Genomic DNA, 18,110 nt, shown 5'->3' with positions numbered 1-18,110 from the left:
GAAAGCACTTCTAAAAGCTTGCTAGGGATCTCTCAGAATACTGGGAAAATTGCTTGTATAAATGTGAAGTGCAGGTTTCTCCCAGCCTTAAAGTGGACCCTATTTTAATATTTTCAGCATTCATTAGCAAAGCAAATTGTTTTTAAGGCTTCTTTCTAAAGTATGATGGTGAAGAGAGATGTTTCACAGGCTTAAGTGTGTTTCAGATTAGTTGGATTCATCTGTATGCAGATTAGTTGGCTTTAGTGCAGAGGCTGTAAATACCATAGGTTTGAATTGAAATCGACCCCAAGAGGGGGACGGGAAGCAGGGGTGAGTGAGTACTGATCCTATACATACTGTTCCAAACCTTACAGGGCACGGAGGAGAAACTTCACTACGTAAGAGAGAGGCTGAAAATGTAGAGGTTTGGGGAGGAGGTGTGTTGCTTGTGGATTTTTTTTTTGTTTTGTTTTGTTTTGTTACTATTTTTTGTCCTTTGGTGATCAAATACTTGAAGGGATTTAGCTCACAATTTCCCCTTGGAAGCTGTGCTTTCCCATATTACTAGCCCTGTGCATGATTTTATGTCTATATGTTGTTTTATTTTGTCTTTTGTTTATCTGTTTGATTTTTGTTTATTTTAGAATTGCCACGAGCTGGAGAAGATGGACTTGGAAGAATGTGTTTTGGTGAGATTTAATATGAAAAGGAATATTGAATGTCCAGTGTAAGAATGCAGTGCCGATAAGAACATTAGCACTTTCAGTTAAATGTGCTTTGTTTTTTATTAATAGTGCTGTGTTTATGATAGTAAATAAAAATAACTATTGGGAAATTCTATACGGGGAAATATTTGAAGAGCAACAGGTGATTGGGTGTTTTCCAGAAATAACAGAACCTTCATCTGGTAGAGAGAGATCCTATCCGAGGGTTGGCCCTCCTGCTGTCTGTTGCTTACGGTTGTTTGGTTTCTTTTATTTCTAGATAACTGACAGCACATTGATACAACTTTCTATACACTGTCCTAAGCTACAAGCATTGGTAAGTTTAACTTTTTATTTGTGAACTTTAATACATACCTCCAAAACCGCACATGTGCACAACTCCTTCAATGTAAAAACAAGCTGTTTACTCTGGGTCTGGAAAAAGTTCCTGAGGTAGTATGACACTGTGCAAAATATATGCAAGTTTCATAAGTGTTCTAAAAGAAGCAGGTTACTCCTAAAATATTTACATGCATTGTGATAAAAAATATTACCAAATCAGTGAGTAATAACCAGAAAGCTTATTTTTTATGGTTAACATCCTTCATATTTGATTACTTAGTTAAAATAAAACTTTCCATCGGAAACTAACAGTACTCAGACCTTTATAGATACTCTTAAGTGTTCACTAATGGTTATCTTAGGGAGAAGAATGTTCTAAGTCAAATACTGAATAAATAAAACCACCCAGTGAAGATAAATGTAATCACTCTGTAATCAGTTTTGCATGCAAGCAGTTTTTCCCAAGGACTACATTTACATAGTAAATTATGGAAATTTTTTTGACCTAGACTTTTGAACGTAATTGGAGAGGATTGAGGTGCCTTCAGTGGGGTACCCTGCTGACTGTATTTCAAAGAACTGGTTTTTAGGGAATGGTTGCTTAGATCTTTCAGAACATCAGAAACCATTTCAGGCGACATAAATTTGGCTGTTCTTCAGTCAAGGTACTCCAAAATTACTAGATCGTCATTACAATAGAGGCTCCTGTCTTTAGAGCCAATTGTACCATAAGTGTAGATTTGTTACATACTACTTCAAATGTACCTGAGAGAACAAGTATCTTTATAATCTGTTCTTAGATGGGATTAAAGGAAGGTTTGCTGCTTCATTAATTAAATTGTCTTATGATTGGTTAGTGTTATTTACTCAGTGTTACTAAGGTAGCAACATGAGGAGAGACGGCTTTTAAAAAGGAGCTTCTTCACTATTTTTTTTATTGTTATTGTTTTTTATTTTTGCTTGTTAATTGTCCAACCTCATTTCTGTACCATAATTCTTAATGTTAAGCCAAACAAGAGTTGTCAGGAGATGTAGAGCCATTTATATGGGACACTTTCTGTTCTTTTAAGACAGATGTGTTTTCGTATTGTAACCCCAACCGTAACCAGTACTTGCAAGAGATCTTTTATACCAGTTCCACCAGTGCGTCACCAGAGATATCATAAAACCTGCTAACTTTCAAGTATTTTTCTCAACCTGCTCCTGTTTGCTGGCCTCTGTGTGTTAGCCCATGGACGGGGAAGTGTGGTATTGGTAAAATAACATACCTTTTCTAAGGGAACCAGAAAAATATATCTTTTTTGTTGATGTGTATATCCTGTGTGTGGGAAGGATACATACTCAAAGACTGTGAGTGAACAGTGATGGCTGAGAATTACAAGGAAAGAAGAAACAGACTAGCAGGTGCCGAATACCCTACGTGAACTCATCTTGATACTTCAAATGTGAAATCACGTACTGTTGATGGTTTTGTGAACTCTTGTGTAGCTGTGCTTTACCATATGTTTAGGTATATTTGCAGTTTAAGCCAATATTTTGGAGTTGCAGAAATCAACTTTGAATTTGTTTCTTGGTGTTTGGAGACTCAGCAGATGGTGGAAATAAGCAAAAGCACTGTTAGACCAATTATAACTGTTACATCTTCATCAGTATCAGAGCACTCAAACGCTTTATTACTTACTGGACTTAAGAAGTAATTTCTGGTGAAAGTGTTTTAATAATTGTACATTCAAATTATTAGAGGAAACTGTGAAATACTCATGATATTCCTGGAGATGAGAAAATAATTGAATTCTTCAGTGAAGTTGGTCATACTGTTTCTTACCGTCACAGTATATCATGCCATATTTGATCTATACACAGCATTTAGTGTGTATTAACAAAAAAACAAATTTGACCATCTCTCTCTTTTCTAAAGATTTCAAGCAATTGTCTTCGTAAAATTCCACATTATTAACATGTTCTAACAGGATTATGAAGTCAGAAAAATCATGTCATTTAATACAAAGTATGTATCATTTGGCATATTTGTTTTACAAAGTTCTGTGAACTCAGCTGTACATCCTGTATTGTCCTTTCAGCACCAAATACAGTGTCTCAGGAAAGCTGATTTTATAAGCTGCTTACTTCCTGGGACAGAAAACTCTTAATTAGCCAGCAGACTGCTGCTGTAGCCGACAGCTTCACATAACCTCCTGTCCTTCCTTGAAACAGCAGGTCTATTATAAATGTTCTTTAACCCTGCAGCTGCTGATGGTTTCCAGGCTGTGAGCCAAATCAAATGCTCAGAACACGTACATAAAGAAAGTAGGTATAGGAGGGAGCTTAAATATTTGAAGAGTTGATAGACTTGCAGAATGTAAACTGTCATAAGATAAAACGCTGTTGATAGGGGCAAGCGCTTCATTTCTGTTGCCTTTTGGAGGCCGTGTGCCCCAGTTGTGGTGTTGCTTGGAGTCACTGCCAGCTGCTCACACTCGGTGAGTGAGTAAAGTTGGACCAGCTGGAGCTGAAGGGAAGCTGCCGGGGTGGCTCCTCATCAAACCCGAGGGGAGTTGCAGACCTGTCTCCCAGCCTCTTCTCTGGTTACTTGTTCATCCTGTTCAGCAAAGGTGAAAAAAAGTTGGGGGGCAAGTTGCTCTAAAGGGCAGGACAGACCTTGTGTGTCTGGTAGCAGGCAAGAAATGCTCGTGACTCTAGCTGAGGTAAAATGAGGGTAAGCCATGGTTGGTAGTCCTCAAGCTTCCTTGTCAGGCTGAAGTAAAAGGAGATAGATGTGTTGTACCCAGAGAAGGGAAGGATTACTTGTTTGATTCAGATGATTGGCAGGAGGTACTTTTGAGCACTACTGTTTGCTTGTGCAGCGTTAAAAAGGGCTTTTGGATTGCTGCAAGTGTTTCTTCATCAGTTGCTGTCTGAAAAATACTTGTGGCAAGGAAATGCTACTTCAGAACCAGTCACCATTAGACTTAGATACAAGAACAGGCAAGACACAGGGCTGAGCAGAAAGCAGGGAGCTCGCTCAGAGCCCAGGGCGAGAGTAGTAAGAGTTCATAGATCCTGCACATTTCTAGTGCAGAAGACTTGAGAGCATTCATTTCACTGGTGACAAACAGTGGTTTTTAAGCCCCCTCCAAGGAAAGTCTGTTTCCTGTTGTCGTCATCATCATTGCTTCTCTGGAAGTCATGAATTCCCTAACGGAACCAGGAAACTGCTTTATGTGGTGCCTCTGCCTGAGATGCTGCAACTTCTTCCATGCTCTTGAAATTCAAGGGAGTAAAAAAATATGCTGAAGAGAAGCAGAATTTTTTAGTTTGTTATGCTGACTGTTGCAGAAAAGACCTGCTCCTGCAGCTGTACAAGATGTTTATTACTCCTTGTATGTACAGCCTGGGATGCTGAGCGCTCACGGTTTTCCTGAAATCATCATTTGGCAGATCAAGTCCAGTCTGATCGTTCTTTATCTGTGTGGACTTGCACAGGCTTGGTCCTGGCGGTATGTATGAAAACGTGGTAGCTGTGAAACAGTAACTCCTGTCAGTAGATCCTCATCTGTTCCTATATGTTCTTGATCGTCCTTTAAAGTTGTCTCCTGTTTCTGGCGCGGCACGTGTTGTTTGCACCCATTGGTAATGGAGGTGCGTGACAATTGGCACAGAATTTCCATGTTCATAGAGAGCAAAGGGGCCTGAGGAGTTTGCCGGCGATGCTTGTTTTGGGACTCTACTTGTTTTGAAGCAAAGTTAAAAATAAAGTACAGCCCTTTTGTTAAGCAGAGCTGTTTCTTTTGTTATTCTTCTGGATTTCAGCTGTACGCTCTTTGTAACTGTTTAACCACTAGAACAAAGGAGGTTGAAGAGGACTTCTGAGTTTTAGAGGATAGAGTAACTTAGGACTGAGTGATGTCGTTAACTGTTTGCCTCTCCGTTTTAGAGCTTATCTCACTGTGAATTGATCACTGATGATGGGATTCTTCATCTGAGCAACAGTACGTGTGGTCACGAGAGGCTGCAGGTCCTGGAGCTTGATAACTGTCTTCTCATCACTGACGTGACTCTGGAACACCTGGAGAACTGCCACAACTTGGAGAGAATTGAGCTGTATGACTGTCAGCAAGTCACACGAGCTGGAATCAAACGAATCAGAGTACGTGTTTGCTGACTTGCTCTGGCGGGAATGCCCGAGCTGTTGATACTGCCTGAGATTGTATGAATCCTGCAGATGTCCCAGGCAAGGGAGGATGGAAAAAGAGAGTCTGAACGTTGTTCTGCTAGGTCCCCATCTCTAGGGACTAAACATAGCTTTTCTATATGAGCCGTCATAATTGTCCGATTCTGTTTATAACTCATGACACTTTTGCTGTTGGAATGGCGAGTGCTTTTCTTCTGCTTTCTGTATTTTTTCAAATACAGGCTTCTGTGTTTTTAGGATTGTGTAGTGGCGTTCTTTAATTCTCCTAAAATACACGTTAATACGCAGCGCCAATAGTAAACCATCTGCGTGGAGATTTCAGTTAATGGGCTGTAGGGCCGTTAGGCCCTGGAATCGAGCCACAAACTCTTCTTCTCCGTGTACCTCCCCCATTAGGTCAGGGACCGCCTACCTTGGGGGGGCAGCGTTTAGCCGTACTGTTACAACTCGTCTGCAGCTTCGTATCCCAGATTCGTGTCCAAACACTTTTGCAATTGGAAAGCTCATCCCTGATAGCGGCTACCGAGGGCAGATGCCCTGTTCTATTCCATGCTGCTTTCTAGGATGAGAGAAGCAGGGAATATGGGAGACAAGACACAGACGAGTTTCTCTGCAGTAGCCAGGGGTCCATCTCTCCCCTGCAGCAGAACACACGCCTCTCTTCATAGAGGGCTCTCCGGGCTGATCGGTGCTGTACTGGGAAATAAGTAAGTGGGAACCCTGAGCAGGTGAGTGCCCAGACGTCAGCATGCCTTCGCTGGATGGGACGTGAGAATTACGTGTCAGGAGAAGACAGCTTGGATAGTACCAAGCGTATAGATGGTTTCTTCGTAGCTAACCAATCTTAATGAGAGCTGACCTGTTGGCAGTAATTGAGGCGTACTGCTTCTTTTTCCTAGTTATGTTTATTTCTCTCCCATTATAATGCAGACTTTTCATCCGCAGGCTCATCTACCTCACGTGAAAGTTCATGCTTACTTTGCTCCAGTAACTCCCCCTCCTTCGGTAGGAGGGAGCGGACAGCGCCTCTGCAGATGCTGTATTATTCTTTGACAGTAAGTGCAACCACGCAAAATTTGTTGTTGTTGTTGAAGAAAAGAATGGGACTGCAAGTCAGTGGAAGGAATTGGTTTCCTGACAGTCCTGATGGTGGTGTTTGGTCATCCAGTTTTGTGACAAGAAAAGCATTTTTTTCCAGGTAAAAATCTTAACGTAATGTGCAGCTGTGGATTAAGTTGGTGATGCTTCGGTTTGTATTAGTAACTCCTTCCTTCTGTTGGCATGAGAACTGAAGTACCGTGTAAAATGTGGGGGCATTTCAGCTAGCAGCTACTTGGTGAAAGTTCACTAAACGTGGAAGTTAATTTGCATTTGTAAGCACGATTCAGTGTGAAGTTCTAACGTAACGTGGGGCTTGAGTCCGACACACCAAGGAACTGAACCTGCTGTTCTGTAATATACACGAGAGATTAAATACCAGGTTTAAGGACAAATCGGCTTTAGCAGATGTTGACCAAAAAATGCAAGGTAATCATGAGCTCTTAGAGCAAAACAGCTTATACTTTTTCATGATTCAGCTTCATATTTAATTATGTAACAGGACATAATAGGTAATGTCAAAAGGTAAGATAGTACCTCAAGTTAACTATATAAATAGAAACACGAGTTTTCAAGTTTTTGAACTTGGTTCAGTTGAACTATGTATTAGTATAAAGCTTGCCTGTCACTGAAGCACGTTTTATGCCCAATGCCATCGGCCTTTAAAAGGGGTAAGAAATCCACTCTGGTAGAGCGTGTGCACTCTACTGCAATTGGCTGCCACACTCGTGTGTGGTGCTTACTATAACGCCATTCCTCTGTGTCCTCAGTTACCTCCTCAGTTTGTAAGGAAAGGGATGCAGCGGCTCTAGGAAGAGGGGTGTATTCTTCATGCTTTTCTACAGACGAAGAATGGAAACCAGGTTCAGTTACAGGAACTGTGATGGAGCGAGGAATTCAATTCAAGCTGTTTGTCCCACCCGTTTTAGGGACACAGCAAGCAGCTGGGCAAATAAATCTGCAGGCAGGAGTTGAACCAAACCAAACCTGTGGTTTTCAAATGTAGAAAGCCAAACTCTTCACATTTGGGTTATTTAAGAAGCTGTCAACTTCTGAGTGATGATAATAATAATAATAATAAAATCTATGTATTAACTCTTCAGGCCATGCTTTCATCCTTAGTTTTTCAGTGCTACAGAGGGTTAGATAAATAAACTTTTTTATGTTAAGCAACTTAATTATTTGAGATAAACTACTCAACAGTTCAGAAAGCTTTTTTGTGTAAGAGTGATTGTGTGTGTGTGTGTGTATGTTTTAAGAGTTCAGGGCCTGTGTATTTACTGAAAACTAATAGAAATACTGGCTTAAAAAGCAGTTGGAGAAGCTGCTATGGGATAGTACTGCAATTTCCCCCAAAAATTTTAAGCTACTTTTTAAGAGGAGTGTGAACATTAGAAGAGAGACTTTTATGGACAACAGCGGCTGTGTTGTGTTTGTGCTTCACACATTCACAGACGATGGGGACAAGGTCTCAACTTAGAGGATAAATTACAGATCAGAGTGCAGTACATGCATTTCTTTACTACTACAAAATAAGCCAATCAGGGCTTGTTTTGCACAGAAGTGGAGGAGTGTTGTTACAATCATACTTAGAGTTCCATTAAGATACTGCTGTAATGGAGAGTTTTAAGCAAATTTTATTCTCAACTGTACCAGGAAAGCCACTGGTACCAGTATGTCAAGATGTGTTGCCTTTTGTTGGCTCATTTTTTTTTCTAAGAACATAATGTAAGTCTATCACATTAAAGATGTACAAAACCAAATGGAACCTACTCTGATATAGGACACTTAAATAAACAATCAGCTGATGTCAAATTTGAATTTGTTTCAATTATTTCAAGTTTTCTATTAGGAGCAGAAGACCTACGTGCGTGTGTCGGGTGCAGGATAAACTACAGAGCTGGCTTGCTTCCATTATTTACCTTTACCTACCATTATTGCTAGGGTAGGTCTCGCAGTTAATCTAAATCTTAACCACAGAAGTATTGCTAATGTGTGTGTGGGGAAGTAAAAAAAAGAAAGCACATTTACAAAATTATTGAAAAACATTTATTATACTTAAATTGAAATGTGTACATCTTATTAAAAAACAAAAGCGATTTGCTGGTGCCATAATTTAATTCCAATTTCAAGTGAGCTGGACAAACTACTGTACAACTTTCAATATTCTTTAAAATTAGATATTTGGATACTTTCCAATCAAGGATTTTTCCACTTTTATAAAACGTTTGGATTTGAATACGGTGTGAGCTGAAAAGACACAAGTGTGTCAGTTCAAGAAAATACCAGGACCAAACAATACCCAAAGATGAACAACTTATAGGCAGAAATGTTTAAGTACATAAAATTTTACTTTCAGTGCAGAAGAAACAAAAATAGGAAAGAAACTCTAGCTTTGATGAATTTAAATTTTCAAAATGCTACAGCTTTTAAGAGCTTTTCTGCTAAGCACTCGAGCCAGTTATGAAAGAGGGAACGAAAAAAAATCAAAGTTGCTTTTTTACATGCTGTAGTCGTCGTTTACCTTGAACACTGCAGCAGAAAAAGCAAACTATTCCCAAGCTTTTAAGCCAGAGATGAAGGTGGAACTTTTCAAAGGCACAAAACAACAGCTGTGAAACTGTCACTTAATACCTTGTGAAGTGGTCCCCTCTAAGTACCTAACCAGTTGAAACTTAATGTTAACATAGGAAATGCTGTGCCGTGTCTCTGCAAAAAATACCCAAAATATTGAAAAAGCACATTGCCTGTTTCAAAGAAAAGTAAATATTTGGTCATAGGGAAGAGGCACTGTAACAGCTGTAGGGTATGGATCGGAGGGGGAAGAAAGGTCAACAGAAAAGGTAAGAAAGATACTTGTCCATAATAGCAACTACAGCAAGGCATCTACCTGCTGGTGAGGAGACTAAAACGATGTATGTTTAGTGTTTCTTAAGCAATTTACTTGATGTTGCTGAAAGCTATGACAGCCCCGTGGTGCCAGTGGGTCATCTTCCCTCATCAGCATAATTCCACTAAGTCGGTCATAAAAATCCACCTCTCACTGCTAGTATTTTTAAACCCACAATTTTACGAGCAAAGAGTTAAACTGCAGCAGTGCTCCGCAGAGAACCTAGGAAACTAAACATAAAGGATGCATAGGCAATTCTTTTCCATTAAATTTGTTAAAGCAAAACACAATTACTTGGTACCCCATAGGATTTATATTAATCCCTCCAATAAGGTACTATTGATAATGCAGTTTGCTGCATGCATATATTGCATCTGTCTAGGGCTTCTTAAAAGCCCTGTTCTGGCATTTACACTTCTTACATACACTCTTATACACAATTTACACGGGAAGCTGTTTTGACAGCTTTACTCTCGAAGACCCGACAACCTGATCACGATCAGCTGAACTACTCATCTCCACACGGATTAATATGTGCTCTGCTAACATCAAAAAAATAAAACCAGCATAAGGTACAAGCACGTAATAGACAAACTGGCACAGAAAGGTAAATGCCCCAAAATGAGTTTACATTCATCTCCAACTGGATACAGAGAATAGAAAAGCAACAGTGCTTTGCTTCTAGAAACTGTATCTACTGGCCGTAATTTGCCTTGGTTCAGTAAAGGGCAAGCACCTTTGCTTACATTGTCTTCCATGCCTGTACGTAAGCTGTCATGGCATTATACCTCTCATGAGGACACTTAGCTATGGCAGTGATAAGAAAGTTCACCTATCAAACAGCTCATTAGAAAGGTCATTTTGTGTTTTCAATATGAAACATCTTATACGGTGAAGTTAGATCCTAAGGTTTTGGATGATCTTCATAAGCTTTAGGCAGGACTTCATTCTGCGTTGGAGTATCAGTCTAGCAGTTGTGTGACATCACTTCAAAATTATATGGAAGCCTTCACCATTTTCAGCTGAAAAAGAAAAGAAGTGTCAGAACCATAAATAGATGAGCCAACGCACCAAAACATCAAAGCATGGACTTGGTTTTTACTGTGTAGAAGTAGTTCGTTACTACTCTGAACTATTAAACTTGAAACATGCGAAGTATTAGTAGCCTGCTAGTCAGACTAAACGCTTGAAGAATAACTAACTTCTTAAAATCTCTTCGGTTTGCAGTTATTTCTGAACTCTTCCTACTACACATTAAACCCACCTCATTTGACAGTGACAGTTAATATAGAAGGAAGTTAACTTCTGCAAGACCAATATAAATCCTTAGCGTATGTTTTTAATCATCTCTTTTGTGATGCTCAGCCTTGAACTAGAAAGCCAAATGGAAATAGTGTTAATAAAAAACCACCACCTGTGGATTTTATGCTTAGAAGCTAGCAGTACCACCAAAAGGCTTAACAACTGAGATGAATGGGACTCTAACAATCACTAACCATGTGAATAGATTGTATGCGACACAGAACACTTAGTTTCAAGTTAGGATGCTGATAAAGTGAAGCAGACTTTAAAAATACAGCTCATCTACAGCAAAAACAGAGCTTTTAAAAAGCTCCTACTTGTGCTGAACAAAAACGTTACAACTGACAATTTGTAATTGGATCTTCAAAGTTGGGACCGTTTCTGTAGGTAAAATTTGCACGGAGTCAAACTTGTCCACTGGTTATAGCAATTTCCTGGCACCTTTTACCAGAAATAAACTGGACTCCTAGGAAGGCATGGGATTCATCTCAAACACCTGGTGTTTCAACGGGGGGACTCACAACACACATTGAGGAAGCCTGAACAACAATGTTTGTGGCCCAAGGTTGGCTGCATCCCAGCTGCACCACATGCGTACAACTAAGATGATTCCGCCCATTTGACAGCACGGGCTGGGGCGGAGGAGTTTGTTCTGTGAATGCTCCCGTTCAAGTCTACTAGTCGATGCTAAACAACGGCCTTACGAGAGCGAGTCTTTGTTAGGCAGAGGAAACGCGCTGTAGCCTTCCCAGCAAAACAGCCACGTCCTGCCTACAGCAACAACCTACTGAAGATGATTATTTACTAGCAATGAGAGAACAGGATTTTATACTCAGTTCTGCCAACTGTCAGGACTCGGTTACCATTTCAGAGGTACTACCTCCAGGATTATTATTTTTTTTTTAATTATTCTGAAACATCACCATTCTCGACAATTACTAACAGCATGCACTGTTTGGTGATGGTTGACTGAACTTTAAATGAGGTTTGTTACCGAGTGCTGCGCTGGTTCTGAACCGAAAGCTTGGAGAAAGGACTGAGGTGCTACGCAGAGGCTGAAAGGCCTGGCTAAGAGAGGAGGAACTCATGGATATTTTCAGCCACTACTGTATGCAGATTTTTGTTTTGTTTTATTTCGCAAGTCAGCCTTCACTGGATCTGCCATTACTCTTTGCTTGGTGAAGTTTTACTAGAATAGTACTCTTAAAGGTGGCTCCTTGGTAGAATAAACAATCATGTTTTAGACTGTCAGAAAAGACACCGTACCTTTTATTGTGGTGAATAAGAAACAACTCTCATCTTGAAAGTTTTGAACCATCTAAAAAAAAAAAAAAAGAAGTTTTGAGTGTGACCCGAGTATGACCAATGCAAAAAATAAAGACACCGGATATTCAACACAGCCTTTTATAAGCAGTTGCGTATTTTTGGTTTTATTCAGCAAGTGACAAGCATATACCAAATTAAATGAAAATACATTACTGTCAAAATACTGCTTGTTAATCATGTGACAACCAGTTGGGAGCCCTATTACTGTTGGCTGTGTTTTTGGAACTCTAAATATGTGTAGCAGATGCTTGAATAAGCCGAGTTCAACAGTATTTAAATGCTCCCTGCCTTTGGGCATGTTCAAAAGAAATACATACTAAGTAATTACTGTGGCATGTCAGAACTATATAGACCAGTTGCCCTTCTCTTCTCATAATCGGAGTTTATTCAGGTAGAGGAAGAGTGACATTTAAAGGATCCTACTGCTCATTTTAATGTAAAGGAAAAAATACTCAATGTCTGAAAATACTAGGTTGCATTATCGAACAGAAAAAACAGTAATAAAGAAGCAAGCTTAAGAAAACCCTCCATTCTATTTAATTCGTAAGTACAATTTGTCAAGAAAATAAAATTTCCATTACCTGATCACTAACAAGAATGTGGATACCTGTGGGACCCTGTCTGTAAACCTGGTTGATCTGATGCAAAGGAATATTAAATGCCAAAGCAAGCTTGCGTGTGACTTCTGAGGCTGCCATTTCTTCTAAGTAGATTGCATGATAAACTACAAGAAAAAAAATATATTTAAATAAGCACGGTACTAATTGATAACTAATTGATAAGTAGCTGTATGAAAAAATCTGAATTTGTTTATACCCCGGGCTTTAAAAAATTTTAAAAGCTAGAAACCTTTACTTTACTCTCCCCCTCTTCTCACTAAGAAGCATGAACTGCCATGACTCTTCTTTCAAGGTAAAGTCACAGGCACACCTCCCTGACAAGGGGGAGGCTTCTGTTTGCTCTGATACCAAAAGCAGCTTCCACATTTTTTCCTGTATCCTGCACAAAAAGGCACAGCAATGTCAAACAGACTTAAATGGTGCTTCAGAGAGTCACCTAAAGATGACTTTGGAAGTCCTTTTGGACCGTCTCAAAAGAAGCAGGGAATACGTCTGACTTACACCACTACACTGTTGCTTTAAATAAGGATGTAGGGGTTTTTTTTTTTGGTAAAGAAAGCCTTTATCAACTGTCTGAATAAATTTCTTACAGATCATCTCAGAGCTGAAGGGTGGCGGGGCGGGAACGCAACACCGCAAACAAACAGAACAGTAAGACAAAGCAGCTATTCAGTTTGATGCTGTATTTACAGCTCTATGGCTTTATTTAATAGTGCTAGAAGCCCTTGGCAGCTCCATGTTTGCACATTCTTCTGTCCCAAACCAAAGACTGGAGATATCCAGAGGGAAAATGTGTATTTGGCAGAGATAGTACCCTATTTACAGATCCTCCTCCACCTCAATTCTTGCATGGAAAATACACAACTACTATTATTACAGCAGCAGCCTATACAGATTTCAGTTGGTTGGGGAGGGAGGTCTCGTCACTCAAGAGCAAGAAAAGAACCATTTCAAACAGCTCCATTCTCTTAATTGTAAGATTGACATGGATTTACAATTAAATATTAAGTTCCCATCTGTGTCGAAACAACAGCTATCTCTCAGGAAAATAATACTGAAATCATGAGCCCGTACGCTGCTTGGCTGTTTTTCCTTGTCCAAGCTCTACCAGTTTTAGTTCAGTTGCACAGAAAATGACAGCAAAACCTAACTGACAATGGGAAAGAATCTAAGCGTTTTATTTACGGGCATTTATTGGGCATGGTGGTGTTGGGTTGACGGTTGGACTCGATGATCTTAGAGGTCTTTTCCAACCTTAATGATTCTATGATTCTATTTGCGTGCAGCTTTTACATGCACCTACATGCATCTGGTTAATACCTTAGCTGTAACAACATAGCACCGCTAGTTTGAGAGCTCCTTAATTAATTACCATGTAACTACAGTTAGCTTTATCAATGGACTGAAAAAAAAAATCAGTGATTTAACCTCGAGAGGTTTTAAGGTTCTGTTCATCCCATGCAATGTTAAAACAGCAATGTTGTTCTGAATACAACTTCCTATGGTTTCTCTGTATACACCAGAAACAGAAACTCTGCCTCCTCACTATTTTTCTTTCTTCCTTCCCATCTACCTTGTTTTAGACTTTTTAAGACACAGAAATGGTATGCTAAGAGACCCCCTATGCGCCATACCGTATATTGCACCATTGCTGCTATCGCCATTGCCTGCATCTTGTCTTTCCAGTTGTATGCTCCTTAATGGCTCCTGACAGACATAGATTGTTAAACGGGGCCTAACAGACCTGCAATTCAAACAAATCACGTGTCAGAGAAAAGGTTACTTGCCCTGGAAATACGGAAACTGATATGCCGCAAATGTAGATTTGTTGTGCGTAATAGTATACGTGAAATGTTTTCTTTCACTGACCAAAAAAACCCAACCACCCACAAAATTAATATAATGGTAAATGGTCTCTCAGATGCTACCGCATTTTAACAAAACTTCCATCAATTCCGAGTTCATCAAGACGCTGCTTGTTGGAATCCTGGAACATAACTACTGAGTAACGATGACGATTCTTACAAAGGTCAATGGTAACAAATACCCATTTCAGTCAGAATCGGATACATCAGTTGGGATGCTGTCTGTGTTAGCATGCCACACTTGTAACCTCAGAAGGCCTCGGGTTGTTCTTAGCTCCCCTAAGTGAGGAGTTTTGTGTCTTGGCAACAAATCCATCTGTTTCCAGGAAGTCGGCAGTGCCCAACTGCATTGGTAGCAGCCTTACAGCCTGCCTCTGAACTCGTCAGTGCCTGCGTCTTATCGGGGGTCTGCCCTGAAGGCGTACCCAGGAGGCTCTTTTTAAACATGCTGCTGCCAATTCCTGAGACAGCTCACCCAGGCATCGGGGCCCATCCCGACACTGACTTCCCAGAGCTCCCAATTCTAAGGACGGGGGATTCTAGTAACCGACAGAACAAAACCCACTCAGCCTCACATTCGATGTATTACCTGGATTTCAGTGCATTATATAGCCGAATTCCATCGGCTGGACCACAGATTTGTACCAGGTCTTCTCTTGTCAGCTTTAATAAATCAGCACCTGGAGAAACGTGATTGTACGAAGTTTATTTTAGAACATCTATACTTTTTAAAATAAATCGTATGTTCATTTAAGCCAAGAATAACAAACTCCACCATTATAAAAATGGAATCCTGCAAACACAAACAAGCAAGTAAAATTTAGAGTAGGCCCTAGCTGGCACTAAGGAAAACCGACCAATTTTCCAAAGGTGGTTAGTTTCACTTGACAGTGTTCACACCTTCAAAAAAGTACAAAGTCTGCGAGGCACACAGTTTTGGTAGAGACAGATGATTGTTCTATCCAGGCAATGGCTTAAATGACTCAAAGTTTTGACTGACACCCAGGTTAATGTATTTTAGACACACAGAAAATACAGAGCCAAGACATTTGATGGTTTCTTGCATGCAATAACATGCAGTGACACTCCATGAATCATCCCAGACATTCAGCTAATGCATCGTATCCTCTATGCACTTAAGTTACCACAATGCACTCATTTATAGAAGATGCTGCTAAAGGCTGGCATAACTAAATCAGTGTGGTCAAATCAGTAAATCAGCAGCGTATGGGGTGTATCCAGGTTATGGGATGCTTCCAACCAAAAGCGGGGCTTTTTTAAATGATCCTGGGAATAAGTGGTCTGTGAAAACAACTGCTTCCCCGAACATGTACTTTAGAAAAAGAAGCTGCAATGAAAGATACTAAGCAGATCTAGACACAAAATGGAAGGAAGGATCCTTCTTAGAAGCAGCATGGGTGTCAACAAAGAAAACGGTCTGAAAAATCAGCCACTGTAATAGATGAGTGGGAGGGCAGGAAAAAAAAAGATAGTCTTTATTCATGAAAATACTCCATAGACAATCAAGGAATGCATAGGTAAAAGCCAGCAAAAATAATTTGTCATCATAGCCCTTAAGTACTGTAATAAAAAAACCCACCACACCTGAAGAAGTACTAAAAAAGCTACACTACACCTCTTGCTTCAAAGAAAATCTGTCAGCCAGCCAGTATTTGACTTCTATAAACATATAAAGATAATGATGAAAAAGAAGAACTGCTTTAAAAGTTTTCCAAGAGTCTTTGTCAGAAATCTGGTACTGAAGTTTACCGAGAAAGCTTAGCAATCACGATACAAGAAGCACAGATCAAAAACTAACCAGCAGCAGAAGAATATTTCCAACACTACAAGGGTTGACTATAAAATATTGTGCTTTTCCATCAGGGTCCATGGTATTCAAAAGAAAATCGTGTCACTGATTAACTAAGGAGCCGTAGTGTGTCAGTCTTGATGAGCTGGTAGGTGCTGTTGGTTCCAGGGAAGCTTGCGGCAGTGCTGCCCGCTGACGTACAAGAACAGGTTGCTTTGCTAGAAGGCGTACTGAGCCACACCGAGGAGGGAATCCCAGGACGGCACCAATTTGTTTTTTCCCCTCAAAGAAATCATGTTCTTGTGTACCAAAAGCTGCAGTTTTTCCAGAGGCCTCACTACCATCTCGAGGTCTGGTCAGTTTTTATTTGGAGAAGTCATACTGCCTGTGCATAGGAAAACATCGTGGACCCCTGGGGTCTCAAAACCGTAGTTATTTTTGTTGTATTACTATATTATTATTAGCAGTAGTTTACAAAATTTTAGTTATTGCTGCCCATATTGATGTCACCGGAACTATACATAAATGACTTTTATCAACACCACGTTTCCATAGTGTTTGCTGAGGAAGGTGCTGCAAATACTGTCTCATTCATTAGTGAGATTGCAGAACTTCCTTTCTCAGGCTCGGATGACACCTTCACAGCTTGTTCAGAAAGGCTAAATATGAGCTTATTTCTCAGAACTTGTACATCCTAGCAGAAAACAGTATGAATTTTAGGCACAAAACATTAGGCGACAGCAAACAGAATTAATTAGCTACAGAAAAGACAAAACTTTGAGTCTTACAGATTTCAAGAATGCCACCTTAGAGAATCTGTACTTTCGGCCTTGACCGATCGTGGTCTTGACCAGGGAAGATGCCTGGTACAAAGGGAATTCTGGCAGAAGCATGAGCTAAGCTAAGAGGCAGAGCGTAGGAATTATTCATCAGATTCTCCCCATCAGGTCTCACCAAAGAAAACTGAGAAGGAATTTTACTCATGGTGTGTACTGTGTCATCCCGCTCTGCACAATTACATGGAGGATTAAAGAAGCAAACAGCAAATCACAGCCCCAGATGGTGCATCTATTGCTGTTTCTTGCTTCCATACATACAGTGGAAACTACACTGACACACGTTTAAGGAAGAGCAATCATACATTCTGCTGAAATGAAAAAACAAAAACAAAAAAAAAAGAAAAATACATGTAGGTAAAGGCATTCTCCTGTTGCGTGGCACTGAAGCAGAGTTCGATACAAAAAAGAATTTGTCATTTCTGTGAATAAGACGACTATTCACAGCTTCAGAGTTTGGAAGGATGAAAGCTTTATATACTACCATTAAATTTAACTCCTAAGAAAAGATGTAACATGGGGCAGATGTTAGCAATTTCTTGCACCTTCTTTGAGATCTGGCTGCCATTAGGAAACGGCATAGCAAAATAGATGGCCTGCTGGTCTGGCTCACCAAATCCATTTATTTTTCTCAAAGGACTAATCAAGGTTAAAATGATTTTGTGAACTATCGTCAGAGAAAAAAACCTAGCTTCACTTTTGGGTGTTAGGGTGAATTTGTGCAAAACGCAACTAGAAAAAAAATGCCTTTCAATGCAAATTGGACATTTAATAAGTAAATTAGTAAATTACAATAAATATTGATGCCATTTTGTTCTTAGAGAATTATTTTCCCACACAAAACTTGCTCACTAACACAAAGAAAGACTCTAAATAAAAAAGTAAACTATAGATACCTGAGAAATTTGAAAAAAGCCTCGTATAGGTAGAGAACCTATGCTTGAGCAACCATTGCTGAGTTTCCTGGATTGTGGCTGAAGGATGAAGCTGCTGTAAGAAACAAGATCGAATATGATAATTTGGATATTAAAAAAAACCCCAAAACCATTAAAAAAACCTCCCTCAGTTAAACACTTCCTCAGTACCTATTAATATCAAGGTATGTATAAATCAAATGTTCTGACACAAATATACAAATATAGG

General features: G+C 39.8%; 2 protein-coding genes across 10 annotated transcripts in view; one reads left to right on the top strand and one right to left on the bottom strand.

The window, feature by feature from the left end:
* Positions 1-8,133, top strand: part of FBXL2 (F-box and leucine rich repeat protein 2) — a 68,723-nt gene extending 60,590 nt beyond the window's left edge. For all 5 annotated transcript variants that reach the window (XM_076330974.1, XM_076330978.1, XM_076330975.1 and 2 more), the window contains 4 exons: positions 627-671; positions 967-1,023; positions 4,963-5,175; positions 6,166-8,133. In XM_076330974.1, the coding sequence (XP_076187089.1) occupies positions 627-671; positions 967-1,023; positions 4,963-5,175; positions 6,166-6,273 (423 nt within the window). In that variant the 3' untranslated portion in view covers positions 6,274-8,133. The remainder of the gene's footprint in view (positions 1-626; positions 672-966; positions 1,024-4,962; positions 5,176-6,165) is intronic.
* A 220-nt stretch (positions 8,134-8,353) lies between these two features.
* Positions 8,354-18,110, bottom strand: part of UBP1 (upstream binding protein 1) — a 61,546-nt gene continuing 51,789 nt past the window's right edge. For 4 of the 5 annotated variants that reach the window (XM_076330968.1, XM_076330971.1, XM_076330970.1 and 1 more), the window contains 6 exons: positions 17,864-17,957; positions 14,911-15,001; positions 14,091-14,200; positions 12,418-12,560; positions 11,777-11,828; positions 8,354-10,230 (listed from right to left, as the gene is read on the bottom strand). In XM_076330968.1, the coding sequence (XP_076187083.1) occupies positions 10,193-10,230; positions 11,777-11,828; positions 12,418-12,560; positions 14,091-14,200; positions 14,911-15,001; positions 17,864-17,957 (528 nt within the window). In that variant the 3' untranslated portion in view covers positions 8,354-10,192. The remainder of the gene's footprint in view (positions 10,231-11,776; positions 11,829-12,417; positions 12,561-14,090; positions 14,201-14,910; positions 15,002-17,863; positions 17,958-18,110) is intronic. The other variant, XM_076330969.1, reaches the window with a different exon arrangement.

The sequence above is a fragment of the Aptenodytes patagonicus genome, chromosome 2, assembly GCF_965638725.1.
Source record: "Aptenodytes patagonicus chromosome 2, bAptPat1.pri.cur, whole genome shotgun sequence".
In the NCBI taxonomy this organism is placed as follows: Eukaryota; Metazoa; Chordata; class Aves; order Sphenisciformes; family Spheniscidae; genus Aptenodytes; species Aptenodytes patagonicus.
This window is presented reverse-complemented; position numbering and strand designations above follow the sequence as displayed.